This window comes from Zalophus californianus, chromosome 8 (genome assembly GCF_009762305.2).
Source record: "Zalophus californianus isolate mZalCal1 chromosome 8, mZalCal1.pri.v2, whole genome shotgun sequence".
In the NCBI taxonomy this organism is placed as follows: Eukaryota; Metazoa; Chordata; class Mammalia; order Carnivora; family Otariidae; genus Zalophus; species Zalophus californianus.
Genome location: NC_045602.1, coordinates 19,263,971 through 19,286,479, shown reverse-complemented (window position 1 = coordinate 19,286,479; position 22,509 = coordinate 19,263,971). Strand labels below are relative to the sequence as shown.

The window sequence follows — 22,509 nt, the reverse complement described above, 5'->3', positions numbered from 1 at the left end:
CACCTCGCTCACCAGCCACAGGGAGCCTGGTCAAGCCTTCCCTACCCTGGGGAGCTGGGACCGTCCCCCACAGCATGGCAGAAGCAGCCCCCGTACTGAGGGTGAGCTGGTGGCCAGGCTCATGGGAGTCGGGGCAGGAGAGGGGCAGGCTGTCTCTGCATGGGTGGTGATGGCATAGGATGCCAGTGGTCGCCCCCAGCCCCCAGAGAGCTGTGACACCCCACTCCATGCCCAGCCCAGGGGGTCGCTAAGGCCTGACAGCACTAACACTTGTCCCTGAGAGTCACCTTGGGGACCTTTGCCCGAGTTCTCAGGCGTGACTGGCCCACATGTGGCACCAGACCCTTCACTGAGGAAGGCAGGCTGGTGTGTTCAAGCCCCCACTGGCACACTCCAGGGTAGCAGGGACACATGGCTCTGTTCCTGGCTCCCATGCAGGCCCCTCCCTCAGCCCCCTCCCACCAGAGTGGGGTCTTGGCCCTGTATACACACTGCACTTTCCTGGAAGGAAGGGGTCTGGTGGCTAAAAAAGCTTTAAAATCCCCTCACTCCATCATCAGGCTCACTAGGTGATGCGGACTCTTGGTCATCACTGGACACCCTCCCTCTAGCTCCCCTTGCTGCCATGATGTCACCTTGGTCATGTCATGCTTCCGTGTCACAGACGTGAGCTCTAACCACTCAGAAACACAATTTGCTTTCCCCACGTGCTTGGGGCCTAGCTCCTGTTTCTCATCGAAAGACTTACCTTTTTCTCTTGGTGAGGTTAGAAATGATCCTTCTCCGAAGGGGCACGCCCTTGTCCCCTAGGCTTCTCCTGGGTGACAGTGACAACATGGCAGGGGTGACAACTACCATGTGCCAGGCTTGGCTCTGTTCTGAGCACTGCATATACGTTTGAACTCACACAATGCTCACAACAACTCTGGGAGGCAGGTGCTACTACCTATTCCCATTTTGCAGAAGCGAGGCCCAGAGAGGTTAGGTTAACTTGTCCAGGGCTGCTCAGCTAGTAAGAGATAGGGCAGAAGCCAAACCCAGGCAGGCTGGCCCCCCAGTCTGTCTTCACCCACAACACTAACCTGCCTCTGCCAATAACCTCAACGGCAGAGATAGTCTCAGGTCATTTGGTCACACCGTCCAGGTCACAGACCTGTGTGTTTTCCGAGGGCCAGAGCTAGGCCTTGGCCGCTTGGTAAAGATGTAGCTTGTTGACCAGGGAAATCACAGATACCTCAGTTGGGGCCTGCCTGTCAATTGAGGTGGTGCGGGCATGGGGTTAGACTAATAGGCTGGGGGACAGGCGTCTGGCGGGGGCCGCCGCTTGGGCCAGATGACAGAGAGGCACCACGGCCCAAATTCAATGACAGTGTTCTGGACAGAAGCTGCTGCTGGCTATTTTCCTCCTTCTCCCCTGCACACCCCGTTCTCCTGAGCATCTCAAAAAACCCAGGGTGGAAGCAGGCATCTTTGTTTGATCGGACCAGCTCCTGCAGGTCTGGAGCTGGGCTGGAGATGGTTACAGAGGGGACACGTGCCAAGGAGCTGACTGTCCCACAGGCATGAACTTTTGCCCCCTCTCCCCTCCCAGCCCCCCAGGGCAGTCCTCCCCATGCTGTTTTCTATCATAGGCTGGGCTCCTTTCCCCCCATGTGCTGTGGTTTGGGGCTCCGCCAGTGAGGGATGCTGAATACCAAGCTGCTTGGGAGCAAAGCAGGAGCTGTGTGGGCAGGACAGCCCTGTGTGAGGGGCCCTGACTGCCAAGTGCCCTCCAGCACCCCAGCCTAGAGGGCCAAACCCCTGCCCCAGGTGCAGCCCCACAGCATCCCTAAAAAGGCCTCCACCCAGAGAGGGCCGAAGTCATCAAGTGGGCTCCCAGGTCCAGTTTCTCTCTCTGCTGACCTGGAGCCCCCAGTGGTCAGCTCCAGAAGCTGCCATTGTCCAGATGGCCAACAGCTGGCCCTCCTGAGCAGCTGCCAGATGTGGCTGGTGAGGCAGCCGGCTGGCTCCACCAGGCAGAGGTCACTGCATCGGCACCCAGGGGAGAAATACGATTGGCTGGGCTGGGGGCGTCGTGCCCAAATAACCTTGCATCTCCCCTCCCCCGTCCGACATTCCTTCCCTCCCCACTGAGGTGGGGAGGTATTTTCATAACAGGAAAATAAAATCAATAAAGCACTGCTGCAAGATGTCAGCGTGCTCCGAGCTGGCCTCCAATAGTTCCATTGTCTCGGGCCTCCGCTGGGCTCTGGGCCGGCAGCGCTCAGTTATTAATGGGAAGCAGGGCTGAAAGGGAGTTTTGAAAATTACGGAGACAAAGGCTCAGCACACCTGGAGCGTGGCTTTCCCACACCATGGCCACCTCACAATGGCCTCAACGGGCCTCCCCTGCCTTCAACTTCTCCCACAACTTTTATGAAAGCAGGGAAGAAAACACTAGACACACACACACACACACACACACACACACACACACACACAGATGCACGCACGCGCACGCACACGCTGGCTCGGAGAGGGCTCCTGGAGGCCGCTCTGAATGGCTGCAAGAGGCAAAGGTGGCCTGCAGAGCCCCTGCTCGGCCAAGGAAACAGGATGGTCATAAACAGGGCTTCCTGCCCCTGGCGTGGGCCCATGCCTGAGGGTCTCTGAGTGGCGCGAGGGGGACCAGCTCAGCCTGAAGCGAGGCAAGAGCCTTGGTACCATTTTCATTTCAGTCTCTCTGTTATGAACACAGCCTGGTTTCTGCTGTCATTCCCAAGGCTGGAGCCGCCTCCGGAAAGGAGCAATTGCCCCGAAGCGGACTGCTGGGGCCCAAGTCCTGTGTCCCCAAGGCAGGTCCAGCCTTGGACCAGCTCTCACAGACTTGGCGTGTCTCAGTAGCCCCAGCTGACAGGTGGGGGACAAAAAGCACTGATTCATGCAGTTGGGTGAGGCTGGGAAGAATTCTCAGCAGAGTAGTTAATAAGTAGTAGATTTATGACCATTTATGCCTTACTGCTGGTCACTATCTTCTTGCAAACCCAAGTCACTGGCGCCCGAGGAGGACTTGCATGGTCTAAAGTCACCTATTTAGGGAATCTTTACGGACAACTTGGAGTTCGCCGTCCCTACACGCATTTAATCAACATGGCCTAGGACGACAGGTAGCTTCAGACCTGCTTATCTTACGAGGGAGTCGCAGACAGAGAGACCTGACAGCAAATGAAACCATGTGACCCTTCAAAGGTTGGCCGGCCCGGCTCCAGGGAGCACCCTGGGGAACAGGGCGGCCAGGGCGCAGGCTACGAGCCCGCGGAGCCAGCCCGGCCTTCAGGGGAACAGGGGCCCCGGTGCCCAGCTCCAGCTCAGAGAGGCCGCCGGGCTTACCTTGGTGGTGACGGTGGAGGCCGAGCTGGCCACGAGGCTGGTGATGGCCTCGCCACTGCCCGTAGTGCAGGGAGCCGGGGCCGTGGCAGGTGTGGGCAGCCGGGAGGGCACCCCAGGCAGCGGCAGGAGGCCGGGCCGGGCACTGAGGCTGCCGGCCGTGCCGCCACCGGCCCCGGCTGTGGCACTGCAGATGCTGGCGGTCCCATGCGTCCCGTTGGCGCTCCACTCGCGGCGGTCCCAGCCCACCCGGTAATCTCTTTCGAAGCGGCTGTGGTGCCGGGACATCTCGCTGGGCCGTGGTTGCTCCTCACAGGGAAACCGAGGCCGGACCTGCTGGCACAGAGTGGAGAGGAGGCGATTTAGACCGACAGCAGCCCTGCTAGGAGGCCAGGAGGGCAGCAACGCCCGTCGGCACCTAGTAGGCGCCCTCTCTGGGTGCGAAAAAAGGCTTTCAATAGCTGGTAGCTGATCTCATATTCACAGCAAGCCCACAGTGCGTGGATCCTTAGCCCCACATCACTGGGGCGGGGGATAAATGGTTTGTCTGGGATCACGTGGCATGAGTGTAGTAGACAAGATTTGAACCCAGTGTCAGTTGAAGAGTAACGCCTTCTGTTCTGCAGCACCACACTGCCCTGAAGGATGCGCGTGTGCTCGTAGGAACTGCGGTTGGGATTTTATCCCACCATCCCCACCGTGGAAACAAGATCCTGGGAACTCCTCAACACTGTGATGGGGAGAACAGCCACGTCTGTAGCCTCCCTTCCTAGTGGACAAGGCCTTTTTACGTAAACCTCACTGCATCCTTCTAGTAGCCTGTGAGCTGGCCAGGCACTGCTCATCCCAGTCTATGGACCAAGTTGCTGTTTGAGAGTAAGTGACTTCCCTGAGGTCAGAGACGTAGGAAGGGAGAAGGCGGCCAGAATCTCTCACCTTCAGACTGTAGCCCAACGTAGGACTCCAGGCTGAGAAGGTGTTAAGCCCCTGGGCGTTAAAAGTTCTTTATAGCCCTAGGATTTAGCTGCCGGCACAAGAGACCCCCGTGCTCCCTGCGAACCGGACATCTCCCATGCGACTTTCCTGAGTATCCAAACGTGAGGCCCTCAGGGTTGTCATGGAGACCTAGACACACCAGGATACTGAGGGCCCCCTGCATCACAAGGATTGGGATTTGCTCAGCATTACAGAGACTCCCCCAGCTTCTTACATAGCCTGGGTCTGATGTCACCCTTGGTTATGAAGGACGTAAAGATACAGGAGAGGCTGACTCGGCAGGAGAGGCAGAGGGGAGAGGGATGGTAGAGCCCGAACACAGTGGGCACGTTGGAGAGGGGTCTGTCCTGCACATCACATCCTCAGCTCCGGCCACTGCTCAGGCTCGGTTTTCTTTGACTCTTTTCCACTCTGCCACCACTTCCCGTCTGGGGTGTGAGCTCCTGGAGGTCTGGGGTAGCTCCTGGCTCATTTCCCTAGCCTGCAAATCCAGCTGTCATGGAGGCGGGCTCTGGAATTACTGGCTAGTGGGTGGACAGGCCACCTATTTTAAAAATTCCTATCAATCCTGATCCTACTCTGGTTTTTGCACATCAGATCTAGTTGTCGACTTCTGGCGCCACTGAGCCAAGCTTGGGCCTCACCCTGGTGACCTGCTCCCTGCGTCCTACTTGCGTGGTTGGCGGGTACTGGCAGTCACCGTCCCCTCCCTTGGCACCGCTCCCGCCACCAGGCACAAGGAGCACGCCGAAGCAGAGCTGACCGTGGCCTCTTAAAGTGGATGGGGGTGCTCCTTGTTTATCATTATGCTTCACGGCTTACACAATGCCACAACATTATTTTTTCATCTATTCAATATTACATAGTAAAAAAAAAACAACGAATTCCCCTTTGGCCACCCCCTCACAGACTTCTCTTGAGAGAGTTGTTTAAATAGCTCTCGTCACTGTTCTCCCTCCCGCCCAGGCTGCAGCTTGCTCTGATGTGGCTTTTGCTCTCACCGCGCCTTGGGAGTTGGTCTCACCCAGGTCACAAATGATCTGCTTGTAAAATCCCATGGGACACTCAAGCCTTGTCTTCTCTCACATTTGGCATGGTCGATCTCTCTCTCTCTCTCTCTGAGATTTCTGAGATACCACGCTCTCTGAGATGATCTCTCTCAGAGATTTCTGAGACACCATGCTCTCTCCCTGTTTTGTTCTCCTTGGCAAGGCAACTTTTCCTCCTTAGGGATCCATTATTTCCTCCTCTTATTTTCCGACCCTACGCACTCTCTTTGGACAATCTCATCAGCTGTCACCTCTTTCCCTGATGGCTCTCAAGGCCACATGCTAGCTCCTTGTCCATCCTCAGCTCCACACCCCCTGTCCTACCATCTGAAATACTGGCTGCCCCACAGGTACCTCAGTACTGGCTGCCCCACAGGTACCTCAGTACTGGCTGCCCCACAGGTACCTCAGTACTGGCTGCCCCACAGGTACCTCAGTACTGGCTGCCCCACAGGTACCTCAGTACTGGCTGCCCCACAGGTAACTCAGTACTGGCTGCCCCACAGGTACCTCAGTACTGGATGTCCCACAGGTACCTCAGTACTGGCTGCCCCACAGGTACCTCAGTACTGGATGTCCCACAGGTACCTCAGTACTGGCTGCCCCACAGGTACCTCAGTACTGGCTGCCCCACAGGTACCTCAGTACTGGCTGCCCCACAGGTACCTCAGTACTGGCTGCCCCACAGGTACCTCAGTACTGGCTGCCCCACAGGTACCTCAGTACTGGCTGCCCCACAGGTACCTCAGTACTGGCTGCCCCACAGGTACCTCAGTACTGGCTGCCCCACAGGTACCTCAGTACTGGCTGCCCCACAGGTACCTCAGTACTGGCTGCCCCACAGGTACCTCAGTACTGGCTGCCCCACAGGTACCTCAGTACTGGATGTCCCACAGGTACCTCAGTACTGGCTGCCCCACAGGTACCTCAGTACTGGCTGCCCCACAGGTACCTCAGTACTGGATGCCCCACAGGTACCTCAGTACTGGATGTCCCACAGGTACCTCAGTACTGGATGCCCCAGAATTAACTCACTGCTCTTTTGCCCACTCATTCTCAGGAATCCCCTCTAGCAGACAGGAAGTCCTGTCTGCTCTGCAAGCCCATTTCCCCATCTCCATTCATATATTCAACAGTGTGGTCTTTGATTCTGTCGCCCCAGCTGCTTCCCTAATCTGCCCCCCTCCCTCTGCACATCCACCACCCCGACTCATTGTGTCCCACATAGATTATTTCCACATCTCCTTGCTCCAGTCTTGCCCTTTTTACCCATTCTCTACCCAACAGCCCTTGTGACTTTTTTAGTTTTTAAAGATTTATTTATTTGAGAGACAGAGAAAGAGAGAAAGAGTGTGCACTGGCGGGGGTGGGAGGAGAGGCAGAGGCAGAGAGAGTCTTAAGCTGACTCCAGGCTGAGCATGGAGCCTGATGCAGGGCTCGATCTCACGACCCTGAGATAATAACCTGAGCCGAAACAAAGAGTTATATGCTTAACCGACTGTGCACCCCAGGTGCCCCCCACCTTGTGATTTTTTTTAAAAGCACAAATCTGATCATCATACTTTACTCTCCTGCTTTAAATCCTATCCTTCAGAATAAGGTCCAGACTTCTCAGTGTGACCCGGGAGACACCTGAGGATCCTAGCATCACCATTCACTCTTCACGCAATGCCCGGCCATCCCAAACACCTTACAGTTTCTGAAGGCATCGTGCCCTCTCTCAGCTTGGGGTTCAAGCCCCTGTTGCTACTTTGCCAGGAATGGATTCCCACTCTTTCCACGGCCAAGCCCTGCATGTCTGTTATGACTCAGCTCAGGCACTGACTCTTCTAGGAGGCTGCATGGACCCACCTCCTCTGGATCAGGCAAGAGGGCCCCTCCTCTATCCCCCTGGACACCTGGCCTCCACCACCCCAACCCAGCATCAGTGCCTGAGTATATTTGCGACCTTGAGAACAGTCCCTGGCTTATTGTCTTTGTGACCTTAGCACCTAACACAGTGTCCGGGATAGAAGGGTATTCAGTATACATTTGCTGAATGAATAAACAAATGTTTATTTCTTCTTAATTGCTGAATGTTTCCAGAAGAGACAAACATGTTTGTGTGAAGGAAGAAGCTCAGACACAAAAATCTTGAGTCTTCCACCTGGAAATTCTGTGTAGGTACCAGGGTAAGGAAATGTCTTATCTTCCCAGTAGGTCAGACCTGGAACCTCCAAGGATGGCTCCGAAGGAGAACAGAATCTCTGCATGTCCAGGGTTAGCCGGACCCCACAGCTTAGGCTCCCATTTCCCAAGATTCACCTGCAAGGCTCTTCCTAATGATAAGCACCTCAGGGCCGTTTCCCTAGGTTGGATCCTAAGTATGGCAGAGATGACGTCACAAAGTTCACCACACTGTGACCTCTCTCCAACCACCCAGGAAGACCTCCCCACTGCCTCCCTTGCACTTAGGTTGGGAATCACACATCTGAATTCAGGCAGCTAGAATGAGTGGGGAGGAGATGGAGAACATTCCCAGATCTGGCCCTTGGAGAGCATCTTCTATTAACCTTAGCTCGCTTCACCTGCCATGGTAACCTTGGAGGTGCAAGAGGGTTGCCCCACCAGCGTTGGACTTGGCACGATTGGGACATAAATCTTCATCATGTTAAGGCACTGAGATTGTGAGCTTATTTGTTACTGAAGCCTGGCCTAGCCCAACTGATAACGTAAGTCAGCACTTATATTCCCACAAAACAACCCAACTTCACATATTATCAAGGAAATCATCTCCTTCCAGCTGGTGAAGATAGAGATGAGAAGGGCTGACTTGTTGAGACGTGCCCACGGGTGGGCACAGCATGCTCAAGAGCAGGTCAACGGGGCCTCCTGAACCCCAAGGACGCCTCTCATGGCCGTAGAGCCCGTCAGCTCGCTGCCTCAGGGACCACCTGCTGCAGCACAATGTGACTCCATGGCACCCACGGTCCCAGCAGCCCGAAACTCCTGCCCCACGCCCCCCCGGCCCCGCTGCTCATCTCTTCAAGGCTCCGTATCACGCTAGCGAGGAGCTGGAGGGGACTCAGGCAGCCTGGAGGCCACACAGTCTGGTTTGAGCCTCTTTAAGTGTATTCAAAACAAAGGTCAACACTTTGCACGCCAGGTTTGGGTTCGCCTTCATTTCTCAATTTAATTCCCCCTTTCAAACGGAATGAAAGAAATGTGTTGCACAGTTTACCTGGGGTGTGGCAACTTCAGTATTTCCTGCTGGGCACGGAGCCAGTGTGTCCAAAAGGTCCTGTGTGCCCACATGTGCGCCTGGGGTGGTGGCGGGGAGGCAGCAGGAAGGGCTCGTCGGGGCGGGAGGAGGCCCCACGTGGACAGGGCGCCTCAGACAAGACTGGTCAAGCAATTACAGACAAAACACACAGATGTGCTTCCTTGTCGGGGTGAGCACCTCTTCCTGGCAGGCTGCTGGCGAGCCGGCAGAGCCTGGCACAGGGCCCTTCACCGAGGGACAGAGAGGAGTCTGGGCAGGAGACATTCCTCTGAATGTTGGGTGTACTTCTAGCTCCGGTTCCGAACTTTTGCCCACCACCTGTCTCTAGATGCCTGAGCTCCACGTCACTCCCCTTTCTGTGCTCCTGATGCCCAGATCTGAATCATGCCCGGCCTCTACTCCGAACCACAGCTTCCCTTTTTTCAGTTTTGCACACCCTCTGAAAAGGAGCCGTCTCTTCCTTAGAAGAAACTGTCTAAGAATTTGATCCAAAGTTTTAGGTGTTATTTGTTTTTACATTTTCTAAAACATGCTTGGATTACCTCTAGAATGATAGAAAAGGTAATGTGAAATGAATATCTTTTTCGTCGGTACTTTGGAGTCCTATAAGAAATAGTCTGGGGCTATGGAGCCTACCCTATGCATCCTTCCCTGCCAGGAAATAGGGGCTCCACCCCAGTAAGTGCCTGGCTTAAGGCCCAGTTCAGGCTCTGGAAACCCCACAGAGCTGGACCCTCTTCTGTTCCTACTCCAGTCAGATCCCAAAACCCAACCAGGCCCCAGGTGTTTGGGTACCTCTCTGGCCACCGCTCAGCCTGGTCATTGAGTTGTTGGGTTTCAGAGCCTCTCTGCAAAGGGGCCCACACTCCCTGCCCTGTCTGGTGAAGCCATGCTCCACTGGCTGCCACAGTCTGAGTGCTGAGACTGTCCTGTCTGCTCTGCAGGCCCAGAACTCTCAGTGACTGCTCCAGGACTCAGACCTGGGGCCCCAGGCAGTGGAAAGAGAGCCGAGTTGGGGGTCAAGAGGGCTGAGTGTGAACCCCAGCACTACCCCTTACTAGTTCTGAAAACTCAGGGTTGCCTCAGGTTGTTCATCTGGAGAGTAGGGAGGGGCAGCCCTACTGCCCCCAGGACCCACGAGAAAATCCAGCCTGACTCCAGTGAGGCCTCTGCACGGGGCGAAGAGCCCTATCACTGGGCAATGATCAGACCCTAAAGTTATAGGGTGGACAAAGGTAGGCCAACAGGAGCCAGTTTTCCAGGATGAGGACAAAGGAGACAGCCAACTATGAAGATGTGTGTGGTCTAGTGTCTGAAACACACAGCCATGGACTCCCCAAGACCCCCATGCTAGGTGGCTGGGACCCTGTACGGTGCTCTGCCTTCCAGGGCCCCTGGGAGAGAACAGACTTGGGTGGGACTAAGGTCATCTTCAGCTGAATACCTGTGACCAGGGGGATCCTGTATCAGGAAACCTAGGGCCTGCCTTGTCGGATCGCCTTCTCCCACTAGCTCAGGGTGCCATGACAGACTCAGGCCCAGGTTTATGAAAGGCCTGGGCCATCCGGGGCCTGAGGAGAGCCTGGAGGAGGGGACTCAGCTGACACCTAGGCTCAGCCCCAGTGCCTCGGCTATGTTTCTGTAATTCAGTCTCCTGGACACTTGCTGGGTCCCAGATCAGCAACCCTGCCCCAGAGATTTGCCTCCACATGAATAATTCATGAGTAAATAATTCAGAGTTGCGTGTGCCATAGTCATCAGTGTTATTTGTGCCAGGCTGGGGCATGGGGGCCACTGTCTAGGAGCCCACAGCGCTGGCCACATGGACAGGCACACTGTGCACACCTGAACACACATCAGGATGACGGCGTTCTGTGTCCGGGGACACCCACGATGCGCTCTGGAGGCTGGTTGTGGCCACACATATTGACATGCCCGTGTGCACATGCTGTACCCAGGAGCCCAGGTGGCTAATGACCCTCTCCTCGCTCATGTCATGAAAGTACGTGCAGGAGAGGGCGCCGGCTGTGAGGGCCCTGAAGGTGTGATTAATCCACAGAAGGTAGGGGAGCCTGCACTGCCTCCAGACAGGGAGCTGAGGAATGAGCCACGGCCTGTCCAGCCAGATTGGAAAATGTATGATTGCCTCATTTGGGGGAGACGTGCTGCCAAGTCGGTTGGAACAGGCCGTGCCCATCTTTCTTATTTTCTTTTCCCTCTCTGCATCTTTTAGCCTTTCTTCTGAAGCAAAATAATAAATAGCAGCTGAAAGACCATCTTGGCAAATGCAACACAAAGGAAAACTCCAGGTGCTTCTGGAGAAGCCGGCCTGGCCACGACTTGGCACAGATGCTGGCGGGAGCTGGGGTGCCCCTCAGGCATGCCTCCCTGCTTCCTGGAGTTGCTTCAGCTCCCACTGACCCCCAGCCCTGCCGAGCCCCCACTAACTCAGAAGACTCACCTCTGGCTGAGGCTGTAGGAGGCACTCTCTGCCCGGCCCTCTCTTCCTGGAGCTCACAGAGGCAGGCCTACGACCCAGCGATGGGCTGGCCTGTTCTGCCTCCCACGTGATTGCTGTTCTTGCAAGGCTGTGCTCCCTAAAGGCAGACCCCCTCCACCCCAATCCTCCATGGGACTGTCTGGGCACAGGGTGGGCACCTGGATCAAAGTGGCACGTCCTTTCCAGCTCAGAACACACTGCGGGGTGGAGACTAGGTGAGGCGAGAGGTGCCTGGGAGTGAAAAATGCAAGAAGGACTGTGTCAGGATCCACCCCACACTTGCTCAGTCCTGAAAGTGAGGTCTCCTCACGTTTACCTCACCCTCCTCACCCGGGTCCTGGCGCTGCCCTTGAGGGAGAGAGGTAGTGCTCAGGGATGTGCAGGTGCTGAGCACCTCCAGGTGGATATGAAATGTGTGGCTAGTGGGAGCACACCAAGGTGGCAGCCCCGGTCCAAGCCCTGTTTCAAATCCTTTGGATCCGCTCAGACGCTAAGGAAGTTCTGGAACATTCACAGGCTAACAGCAGCCTCTGCCTGGTCCTCTGTAGGATGAGTGACCCGAGGTGTGATTTTATTGTTAGTTTTTTCTCTTAAAATACCAAAGCCCCAGTGGGCTGGACATAGTCATCGTCACACTTCCCCTCTGCTCTGGAAGGGCCTTTCCCTTCTACCTGACCTTGCCCAGCCATGAGGGTCCTCCCCTCCCACCACCACCATCAGTCACTCACTCAGCAGGGAAAGGGTAGAGAGTGTCCAGCCCAAGTGCCAGGCCGGAGTGGCTCATCCCAGCCTTCTGGCTTAGTTGCTGGCAGGTTCCACCAAGACCTGCTACAGCTCCAAGGTCTGGACCCACAAGCAGCCTCTACCAAGCGCCGCAGGGGAGAAAGAGTCAGGGATGTGACAACTCAGATTAGACCTCTGACCTCTGCTTCCTCCCCCCATGGGGGGCATCAATCTCTGTAACAGGAGGCTTTAGGGTGTCATCTTTATCTTCAAAGGGAGACTGGGCACCTGCTTTATTTCCCAGGTCTTGGCCCATCCAAAGCTTTGGGGGAGACACAACCCAGCAGACCCTAGACCAGTGGGTGGACTGGCCTCCGGGGAGGGCAGGGAGGAGGCCCTGGCATGAAAGGTCCAGCAACGGTCACAGCAACAACTATATGGCCTTATAGGCTCACCGCTCTTATCCTTCACTAGGTTCTTTGCAAGCCACCTCATCATTTGCTTCTCACGACATCCCAGCTGTGCAGGCTGGGATGCACTTGACACTTGCATTTCATAGGTGAGGAAAAAGAAGACAGAAGACCAGGACTGGGGTAATAGTGTGTGCCCCCTAACCCACAGCGTGGTCTGTGGTCTGCAGCATCACCCTAGAAGCTTGTTGGGGTGCAGAATTGCAGGCGCCGTCCCAGCACTACTGAGTAGGAATCTGCCTTTTGCACAGTATACCTGAGGGGGGGTGGCGGATGACACAGCTGCAGGTTACAGCCCCAGACGTGCCAGCCTAAGATCCGCCTCTTAGCAGGACCAGAGTCGGCCCTAGGACCCAGGCCTCCTGACACTCGGCGACACTCACCACTGCACCATGGTCCTTGGAAGGTGCTGGGGGGCAGAAGTATTTTGGGGAAAAGCCATATTCCATAATTACAGGGCTTAATACATGACCTAAAAAGACAAATGTTTCAAAATGCTTTTCTGATGATAGGTTTCAGGAAAAATGCCACGGATTCCTTTTCTGGGCACAATTGCTCACGCAAAAAGCAATCTCTCTGCCTCGGGAAGGTGGTATCCAGTGCCCGTTTTAGATGAACAATATTAAAAGAACAAGCCTCTCATTTCCCTCCCTTCCCATGTGCAACTTTGCTTTGAGAAATCTGGCTGTGGGTTTTGATGTAGTGATTTTTTTTTCGAAGAGACGCACATGATTCAGAGACTTTTCTCATGGGACTAATTGACTAGGCATTTGTGCTATTGCTATGGGTGTAAATCATTATAATGGTGATAATGAAAAATAAAAAAGATATTGGAAATGACAGTTGGCAACATAATATCAGCATAAACTGGGGGAAGAAGGGAGGCGTGTATAAATTAGGGGCTCGTAAACATCAGGATCGATGAGGCTGCTATGGCGGGCACTGTTTGATCGCTTAGAGGGGGCATTAGCCACAGTTACCGTTACCGGGAGCCATCTTTGTTCCTCTGACTCCTTGTTCTTGGGGGCTCCATGGGGAGCGGAATCCCTGAAATCTGGAGCCTGCTTTCCCACGGCCCTGCAAACACACGACTGCAGCACTGGGAGCTAGACTTTGCCATCACCTCCCTTCTCCAAACGGGCCTTCTGCTGTCTCGCAGGCTGCCTCTCAGGCATGCCTGATTATTCTGAATCTCGCAGAATTGACTAATTCGACGAGATCTCTCTTCACAGCAAATGGTGTTCATCAGTGACCCGAGCTGATGAATAAATCCCACTCGGTGCCTGGAGCCAGACCCAGCAGCAAGAGTTACAGAGAAGAAAGACTGATGCTCTCTCTATTTGGCTGCCAAAAATGCCCTTGCAATTTGCTTTCTTCTAGACAAGAGTCTATTCAAAAGTCTATTTGGAAACATTAGGGAACGGCCGTCACATGGCCGGCAGATCATACTGCCTGTGACAGGATATTATCTTCCTTGGTAGAGACTCCACCATGCTTTTATTTCCCCGAGTAAGTAGTGTCTGATGGCTGCGGGATTGCTCAGAGGGCTGGGGACATTACAATCCCTGTCCAGAGTGCATATGGGACCGACAGCCTCGTGGAACCTTCTTGGGCAAGCACACCGCTTCCTCGTCCCCACCCCTGGTGGGACCTGGGGGAACTTCTACTTATCCAGAATATCTTCCTGGGAAACCACCAAGTAGCCGACCATCCCTGCTTCTAGGAGTCAGGATTCTGTGCCTCCTTTCCCCGCCCCCCAAGCAAGCCCCTAGGCAAGCCCTTGGGTTAATACGTTGTTCTGCCCTTCCCTTGTCAAACCGCTTTCGATATACTGACCACCTCTCTCCTCGTGCCCGGCTCTGTGCGAGATCCCAAAGGCCGGTGAGGACAGGCACCCAGAACCCATGCTGCTCACTGGGACTGCCTCCCGGGATCAGCAGGGGAGGGGAGGTGTTGGGGGGCCCCTGGTCCTGACCACCGAGGCCTTGTTTTGGCCGCACTCCTGCTGACCTCTCTGCCAAGGGCCAGGCTTGTCTCAGACCTCACAGCCTCTTTGGCTCTTGTTTTGGCAGCTGCCACCCTATCTTGATGTACTTGCTTCAGATTTTCACCGTCTTTATTCTATGTCCATGTTTTTAATTTAATTTAATTAAAAAAACAAAACAAAACAAAAAAAAGAACCACCCAGACCAGAGGGTAGCCTGTTGCGAGGTTGTGTGTTTTATCACCACCCAAGCATGCAAACGAGGCGGCCTCTGTTGACAAGTTCACATCTCCAGTGCAGAGCTGGCTGTTTGAACAGCTTGTGTGCAGTAATTGAAACATAGATTTTTGTTGCCTTTCTGTTTATTTTTAGATTAACCAAGCAGGGATACTTGGCTTCCAGGCTGCCACCTCCACCCCTGTTGGGCAGTGTGGGACCACTGGCCCCAGGCGCACCAGCAGCAAGGACCACCATGTGCCCCCTGGGGGCTCCCCCAGGACCGTCCTGGGTTTGTCCTGCACCTGACTCTGGTTTTGCCCTTCACTGTGATCCCCAGGGCCCAAAGCTGGGAAGCCGATGAATACAGGATGCCCACCAGCTGTCTCCTAACTCCCAGGTCCCTGAAGACTGCCCCATTCCCACTGTGCTAAACTCTCACAGAAGTTCTGGGGTCGGCCAACCCCTTTGATGATAGTAGGACCGAGGCACAGAGCGGTAGGGCAGGGATGGAACTAGAATCCAGAATTGGCATTTCCAGGGCAAAGGGGGCTCCAACAAAAGAAGGGTCACATGGCTCAGAGAAGATTCTCTCAGCGTCCATTTTCTATTTGGGCCATTTTAAAAGAAATTATGGTCTCATTGGCCTGGATAGGTGGGTTATGCTACGATGATGGCCCCAAATCTCAGGGGCTTAAACTATAACGTGTGCTTTTCACTCACGTTGCACACTCCCTACTGGTCAGCTGGGGCCCTGCGCCAGGCTGTCTTTCCTTAGGATCCATGCTAAGGCAGAGCCTACCTCCCCCTCGTCTCATTGCCAGGCTGGGCATATGGCAGGGGCCCCTCCGACGTTTACTGAGCCGAACTGTCCCGAGGGCAGGGGTGTGAGCGAGAAGGACGTGACCACGCACAAGCGTCTTCAGACCTTTCTCTTCTATGGAATATCTCCACCTGTACTCTGTGCCACCTCTTCCCAGAAGCCCTCCCAGCGTACCCAGACAGCGGGGATAGCCGACCCAGGCCTCCTCTGGCACGCAGCACGGCTCTCTTCTCATTCTAGATCCCACGAAATGATAGATGTGTAGTGGGTTTGTTGAACAGGCTGAACTCAGTGGGATAGCAACAGCAAACAGATTTCTTTTTCTCCCACTTCTTTCCTTTACATCTACTCTGTTGGACCCAAACAGCTTTATTTGGCGGGGGTGGAGGGAGGGGGCACTTTTGGGTACGACTTCTGTTATTATTACTGGAGCACCACCCACCTGCAGAGGTGGTTCTTCTGCCTGTGGGCCCTGTGGTGGCCTCTGTGCTGTGTGAGGGTGCTTCCTGCAGAGCACTTATAACCAGCACCCTGCGGGCTGTCCTCTGGGGTGGGGTCTTCCAAGATGGCTCCAGTCTGGCTCCCTTGTGCAGTGTCCACTCTGGAAGCATGACCATGACATTACCTTGACCCGATGATGGTCAAGGTCAACTCTGGTCCTGCAGAGTCAGGCACATTGAGTGCTCCCAGCTTGAGGAAACCCAAGTCATACCCTCCCCAGTGCTCCAGGCTCGGGGAAGCACCAGGGAGATTGTCCTGAGTTGATGTCGGGGTCGGGGGGTGGAGGGAGTGGAGGGGTCACCTCCCCAGGAGGAAGGGAAAAGACTCAGCACCCCTCCTAGCACAACTCTGCTCAGGGGTGTTCTCTCCTGCAATCTCAAGACCTTCCTAATTTAGGGGCTGGTGGAGGGATAGAGGGGGCCTGGGGCTATCTAGTTCCTATTTTTAATGTGGTGGTACTGGGCACCTTTCACGCTTAGCCTTGAACCTTGTCTGAGTCTCCAAGACAACAGGAACAGTATAATTTAACATCCTGCTACAGATAATTCAATCCTTCTCTGGTTCAGTATTTGCCTCCTCCAGGAAGCCTTCCTGATGACGCCAGGTTACTCTGCTACTTCATCCTTTGGTCGTGCTGCCTTCTAGCCCTTGCTCTGCAGAGTCCTGTGTACCCGATCACACACTAAGCTCTGAAAACACACAGCACTGGCCCCTTCCCACTGGTTGCCTGGGTGGAAACCCTACTTACAGCCATCAGTCATATCCTTGGCCCCCAGTCACATTTGTGTAGGCGCAGGCTGCAAAGAGCTCAGCTCCAGGGTCTACTAAGGACAAGGGAATGGGCAGCCTGAGGACAATTGGGGATGACAGAGTCAGGGTCACTGAATGGGTGCTGGACAGCTGTCTACAGGCCAGACCTCAGCTGCAACAGCCCCAGGAGTGGGAGTGAGATGCCTATCTGTTCTCAGCTCAGCCCAGTCCAGGCTGTAGGCACAAGCAGCCCATTTACAAGGGACCAGCCTTCAGCAGGCACTCAGAGCGGGGCTGATACCCCAATGTCTGGGGTTCAACAAAAGATGCTACAGAGGTCTGGGCTTAGATACGGAGGGGAGGGTTAGGAAGGGAGTCCCTGCTTGGGCCTGGGGGACTCTGGCATCAGAAGCCAGCCTGGCATCATCGGGGTGGACTTCCGGGACCAGAATAAAAGGAGCTCAGTGTTACCCAGGGCAGAGAAGAGGACTGGCCTGGCGCCCCTTCCCCTGGCTTCATGGGAAATGACTGTCCTCAGGAGCAGCAGGTAGGGCGTGCCCACCCCGCAGCCTCTGGGGTCCTATGGGAAGGGCGTGGTGAACTCATCACCAAGTCAAGAGCAGAGATGCCAAATGCCCTTTGCTTACATGGGCATGAGGTGGTGTCCGCCTCACTCCCCACACCTGAGCTTTCGCTTGCATTGGCCTCCTGACCTGGGGACCCTTCTCTGTTGTGCTGAGTCTTCCTCACCCAGCTGCAAGGGGGCAGTGGGGAGGAGAGGCAAGGAGCATTTACTGAGCACCTCCAGCACACGGGTCACTCTGCAAGTCACTTAAGCTGTGTGAGTCCGAGCATGGCCTCCATTTTATTGGGGGGGGGGTGGAACTGAGGCTCACACATTAGGTGCTTGCTCTTATCTCTGGCTTTAAGGCCAGGGCCCTTTCCACTTCATTTCTGGACTGGACTCCCAGACAGCCCCAGCCGTGCAGACCTTCACCTCAAACTCCTGATGCTTCTTATAGGTCCAACTGCATGACTGATGGCTGTTCTCTCCATCTCTCTCTATCTCCCTCCATCTCCCTCCATCTCTCTCCAACTCCCTCCATCTCTCTCCACCTCCCTCCTGGCCATCCTGGCATGAGCCGCCATTATCTCTCACCTGGGTTTCTGTTGGAGTCTCCAAACTTCCTTGCCCTCATTTAGTGCATTCTTCAGGCAGCAGCCAGAGTGACTCTGATAAAATGCAAGTCTGACCATCTCATGCTTCAACCAAATCCCTGCAATGGTTCTCATGTCAAAAAGCCAAACCCTTACAAGGTCCATGAGGCCCTCGTGCCCACTTCCCTCTCTCACTCTGTCTCTCCTGCAACAACACAGCCCTAGTACATGGTCCTCCTTGCAGCTTGTCCAGCAGCTTAGGCTCCCCTCCTACCTCAGGACCTTTGTACCTGCTGCTTCCTCTGCTTGCCCCACATTACCTTCTCAGTGACCTTCTCTGATCATCTTATTTTAAAGTGACCGGCTCTTCCCTTGCTTTATTTTTTGATTGCTCTTAATCCTTCTCTCAGACGACACAGTTTACTTAGATTTCTCTGTCTCGCTCAAGCTGAAATGCAAGTTCTGTAAAGGTAGTGCTTTATAAGTATCGATTCATGTAATCCACAAACACTCCACTGTTGATGATGGCTCTCTCCATTTTCCTGATGAGGAATCAGGTGCACACGGGTCAAACGACTTGCCCAAATCAATCGGGTCAGAGGTGGAAGAACCAGGACCCCCACCCAGGCAGTGTGGCTCTTAGTCACCGCTCTCTGACCACCAGTTCTGTTCACGGCTGTATCTCGGTTCAGACAGTGCCTGGCCTCTTGTCAGCACTCAGTAAATGATGAACTCAGTAAATGATGAATCGCGTAAATTCATTCATGCGAATGAATGCGTGAATCCCACAACTCCAGGTCAGCGCGGGCCAGTGCTATCCCCCCGCCCAGATGGAGCTATCCTGGATTGAGGACTTCTGCTGTCCCCTCCTACACTGACCCACCCCCCAGGCTGCCCACACCTAATGGGGACAGTGTCACTCAAGGTATGTTAAGGGCATGAATCTGCCCCGAGTCTTGAAGTGGTTCCTTCTGCCTGTGGCCATGAGGAAGGGCCAGTTCGGGCTGGCTGGAAAAACTTCTCCTTCAGAACTGTGGTGAAGACCCCCACATGGCCCAGCCCTGCTCTCACCCTCTGTCCCTGTCCAATGCCACCCCCCCGCCCCCGCCGAGCCCTGTGAGTCTGCCAGGTGGTGTAGGGGTGGGTAGACTTGAAGGGCTCCTCCAGCCCCGAGCATCCTGTTCATAATGCCCCAGCCCTGGGAGCCCTCGGAGGGGGTAGCCAGCGTTCCCCCAGGAGCAGACACATCTGTGATGCAATTCCTTCGAGGAAAATTACTCAGGCAGCCATTTATTAAAACACAACTGCTCCTGAGGAGGACTTTCAGCAGTGGAAATACCAAATAGCTTTGAAGCTCCAGCCATCCCCAAAACCGATGAAGCAGGCTCCTAGGCACTATCTGACTTTTAATCTGTCTGCTCTTTCCCCATCTGGAAGGGCTAATGAAATGCTACACTGTGAGGAAACCAGGAAATAAGTAGCTTCGGAGGTGAGGGACATATATTTAACTTCTTGCCTTGGCCAGCTATTTGCATAAACCTCAAGGGAGTAACAGTAAAGAGAAAAAAAATACTACAATGTGTCTATGGGGCCAGGCACCGTGCTGGAAGATCATCTGCATTTGACATTTGGCGCTCATGGGCAGCCTGGGGAGGGACGCTGCATTGTGGTCCCTCTGGCAGAGGCCACTAGTGCTTCCCCATGTCTGTGCCCCCTCTTTCTTGGGGACCACAGTGGGACGACACTCCCCAGTCTCGCGTGGCTCTAGCTGGGGCTGTATGACTAGGTCTTGCCAGTGTGTGCAAATAGTGTGTGCAAGCCACGTGGGTTCCTCCAGATCTACACCTTCTTCACCCTCTCTCTCTGTTCCCGGCAGGGGATGACAAGGCCCAGGTGCCAGAGACACACCAAGGAAGGAGCTTTTGTTCTTGTGGGGGTCACAGAGCAGACCCAGCGACTGCTCTCCCCCCTTAACCTATGAGTTGGAAAAGAAACAAGCTTCTATTGGACTAAGCCGCTACATTTTGGGATTGCTTGTTAGCAGTTACACTGCCGTGACTAACACAATCTTAATTTTATAGGTGGAAAAGCAGAGGTTCAGAGAGTTGGAAGTGGCTTTCCTGAGGTCACCGAGAGCCTGGGTCCAGCCAAGCATGAGCGGTGCGCTAGCGAGACCTGATTTCCCTGCCTTGGGTGTCCCAGGTGAAAGGCAGCCATGCTGAGCATATCTTCCAGGTCAGCTCCCCAGGGCTGAACAATGCAAAGGCTGACTCCCTGAGGTGCCAGGCAGGGGACTGTCCCTGAGGGATGGTCCCCCGCAGCCTCCGTTGTAGAGAGTGAATGCGGGAAGGGCAGAGGTTGGATGCTGGCTCTCAGGAGATCGTCTTCTTCAAATGCCCGACAAGCTCTGTGGATGGCACGTGCTTTGTGGAAAAGGTCAACTCCAGAAAGCAGGAGACTCAGCAAATCCCCAAATAGCCAGATCCTGAGAGCGGGCTGCCCCTGAGTGCACGTGCCATCTGGAAACGGAACAAGAAATGGGCAGGGGGGAGTGCCTCCCCCGATAGGCCTGGTTCAGGCCGAGGGCTAATCCCCGCTCAGGCGGGCCCTCTCTGCGGCGGGAGTGCCCTGAGCATGCAGCTTCCAGACAGGCGGCCCTGTGGAGGCTGGAATAAGTCCTCTAGACGCCTCATGAATTTCTGCTCCTTAATGAACATGTGCACAGAAGAAGATCTGATGGAAGAAAAGAGTGGGAAAAGCACAAACTTGCCAGGGAGAAATATGATTGCCAAATTCCGAGGGGCTATTTTAAACAACAGATTAAAGGGATGGAAATGAAAAACAGAACAAAACAAAGCACCACACCACCCTGGTTGCTTGGGTGAGCCTTTTACTCTCATTAACACGGCTTCCCAAGGCCACTGGCGCACCGACGCTGGGAACACAACACGAGGGCTGACTCCTCCAACCACTCCCTGGAGTGCCAATTACCTCCCAGGATTAATTCTTCTGTCTACTAGACAGTTCCAGCAGCCGTGCCGCCGCGGCTACGGCCAGAAACAAGAGCTCCTGGATGGAGGGCACACCTACTGGTTCCTGGGAGCTAGATGTTGGGCCAAAAGCCCACACATTCTCTTGCACAAGAAAAAGGCACCAGCCCTGCTGCTGTCCGCCGGGAGCACCAATTGTGTGGGTTTTTGGCTTGTACTCGGAAAAAAAAAACCCATGCTTTCAACTGTGAGGGGCTTGAGTGAGAATGGTGAACATACTGTATCTGAGACCAGGAATCCAGGGAGAGTAGCTGCCTCAGACGCCGGGAATCACCCTGCAGGCTGGTCAGCTTGTCTTACTGTCCCACTACAACAAAAGGCACATGGAACTGCTGCCAGGCTCCCAGCCCACCAGCCAGCTCTGGCCGGCACTCAGCACCGTGCCAGGGGCTGTGAGGGGCAGCAGAGAGGAGTTGGTCAGAGGGCTCCCTCAGTGGGGCCACCATCTGGCAGGGTTGGGCCAATCCTCAAGGGGATCGGAGACCATCAGACAGTAAGTGGTATTTCTGCCTAGCGTGCACGCAAGCTCCTTAAGTACTGAGACCTGGTTCTCTCCCCTTGCTTTCCCCACAGCGCTCCACAGTGTTAGCTAGGCCTATGGGTTCCCATCCTTCCGTCCATCCATTTGTCCCTCCCCTCACCCACCCAACCATTCACCCGCTCATCGATTCATTTCTCCACCCATTAATGCACCAACTATTCAGGTACTTTGCCAGGCATCAGGAGGATTACTGTAGAGTGAGAAAGGTCTGAGCGGAATTCAGCAGTAAAATTTGGGCTGTCTGGTATCCATTCCTGCTTCATCTGTTAATAGAATTACTGCTTCCCATGCGCACGTGGCCCATTAGATAGGTTTCTGGTGTTCTGACCCACCCCCGGGGGGAGCACATGACCAGGCCAAGCAAATCAGTGGGCTCTATCCCCCTGGCCATAATGACTCATTCAAGGTTCTTGGCCCAGACAGACCCAAATCCCTTAGATCAGATAGAAGAACTCATAAAACAAAGGTCTCTCTTCCCTCAGAATCATGAACAGTATGGGTGTTGTAAGCTGGAGCTGCTCCTGGCCATCTTCCCTGATTGTGAGGAGGAAGCAATCTGCAGAGCACAGAATGAAGCCAGCCAGAGAGGGAAGCAGAGATGGGAGCCCGACAAGAGTTCTGATATTCTAGGAACTCTTGGGTCTAGCTATGTCGGAAGCTGTTGCCGAAACTTTCAGTTACAAGAGCTAACACATGCTCTTTTTTGCTTAAATTAGCCTGGGCTGGGTTCCTGTCTGCTGCAATCACAAGAGTTCTAGTATGTTCTAATACACTATCAGAAGAACTAAGTTCTGTGCCACTTAAGAGGAAGTCTGGGATGGAAGGAAATTTCTTTGTGTCTCTCTGGGAAACAGGAAGGAATCAGAGAGAGGGAGAGGGAAAAGAAAGATGCCCAAGATGAAAGAACAGTGTGGGCCAGCACTGTCCAACAGAATTTTCTGCAGTCATGGGGATGTTCTATAATCTGTGCGATCCAGTATGCTAGCCTCCAGTCACACGTGGCTGCCGAGTCCTCCAAAACTGGCTAATGTGACTGAGGCACCGAATTTTTAATTTTCCAGACTGTTTCCAATTTAGGATAGGGTTCAATTTACGATGTGTTGACTTTACGATGTTGTGA

The 22,509-nt window shown here is 54.4% G+C and overlaps 1 protein-coding gene across 6 annotated transcripts in view; it reads right to left on the bottom strand.

The window, feature by feature from the left end:
- KLHL29 (kelch like family member 29) overlaps positions 1-22,509 on the bottom strand; it is a 304,257-nt gene that overhangs the window by 138,475 nt on the left and 143,273 nt on the right. For 5 of the 6 annotated variants that reach the window (XR_003524852.2, XM_027623489.2, XM_027623486.2 and 2 more), the window contains one exon: positions 3,370-3,699. Coding sequence is in view for 5 of the 6 variants with exons in the window: in XM_027623489.2 (XP_027479290.1) it covers positions 3,370-3,654 (285 nt within the window). In the remaining variant the exon portion in view is untranslated. Of the gene's footprint in view, positions 1-3,369; positions 3,703-22,509 lie in introns of all 6 variants that reach the window. The other variant, XM_027623488.2, reaches the window with a different exon arrangement.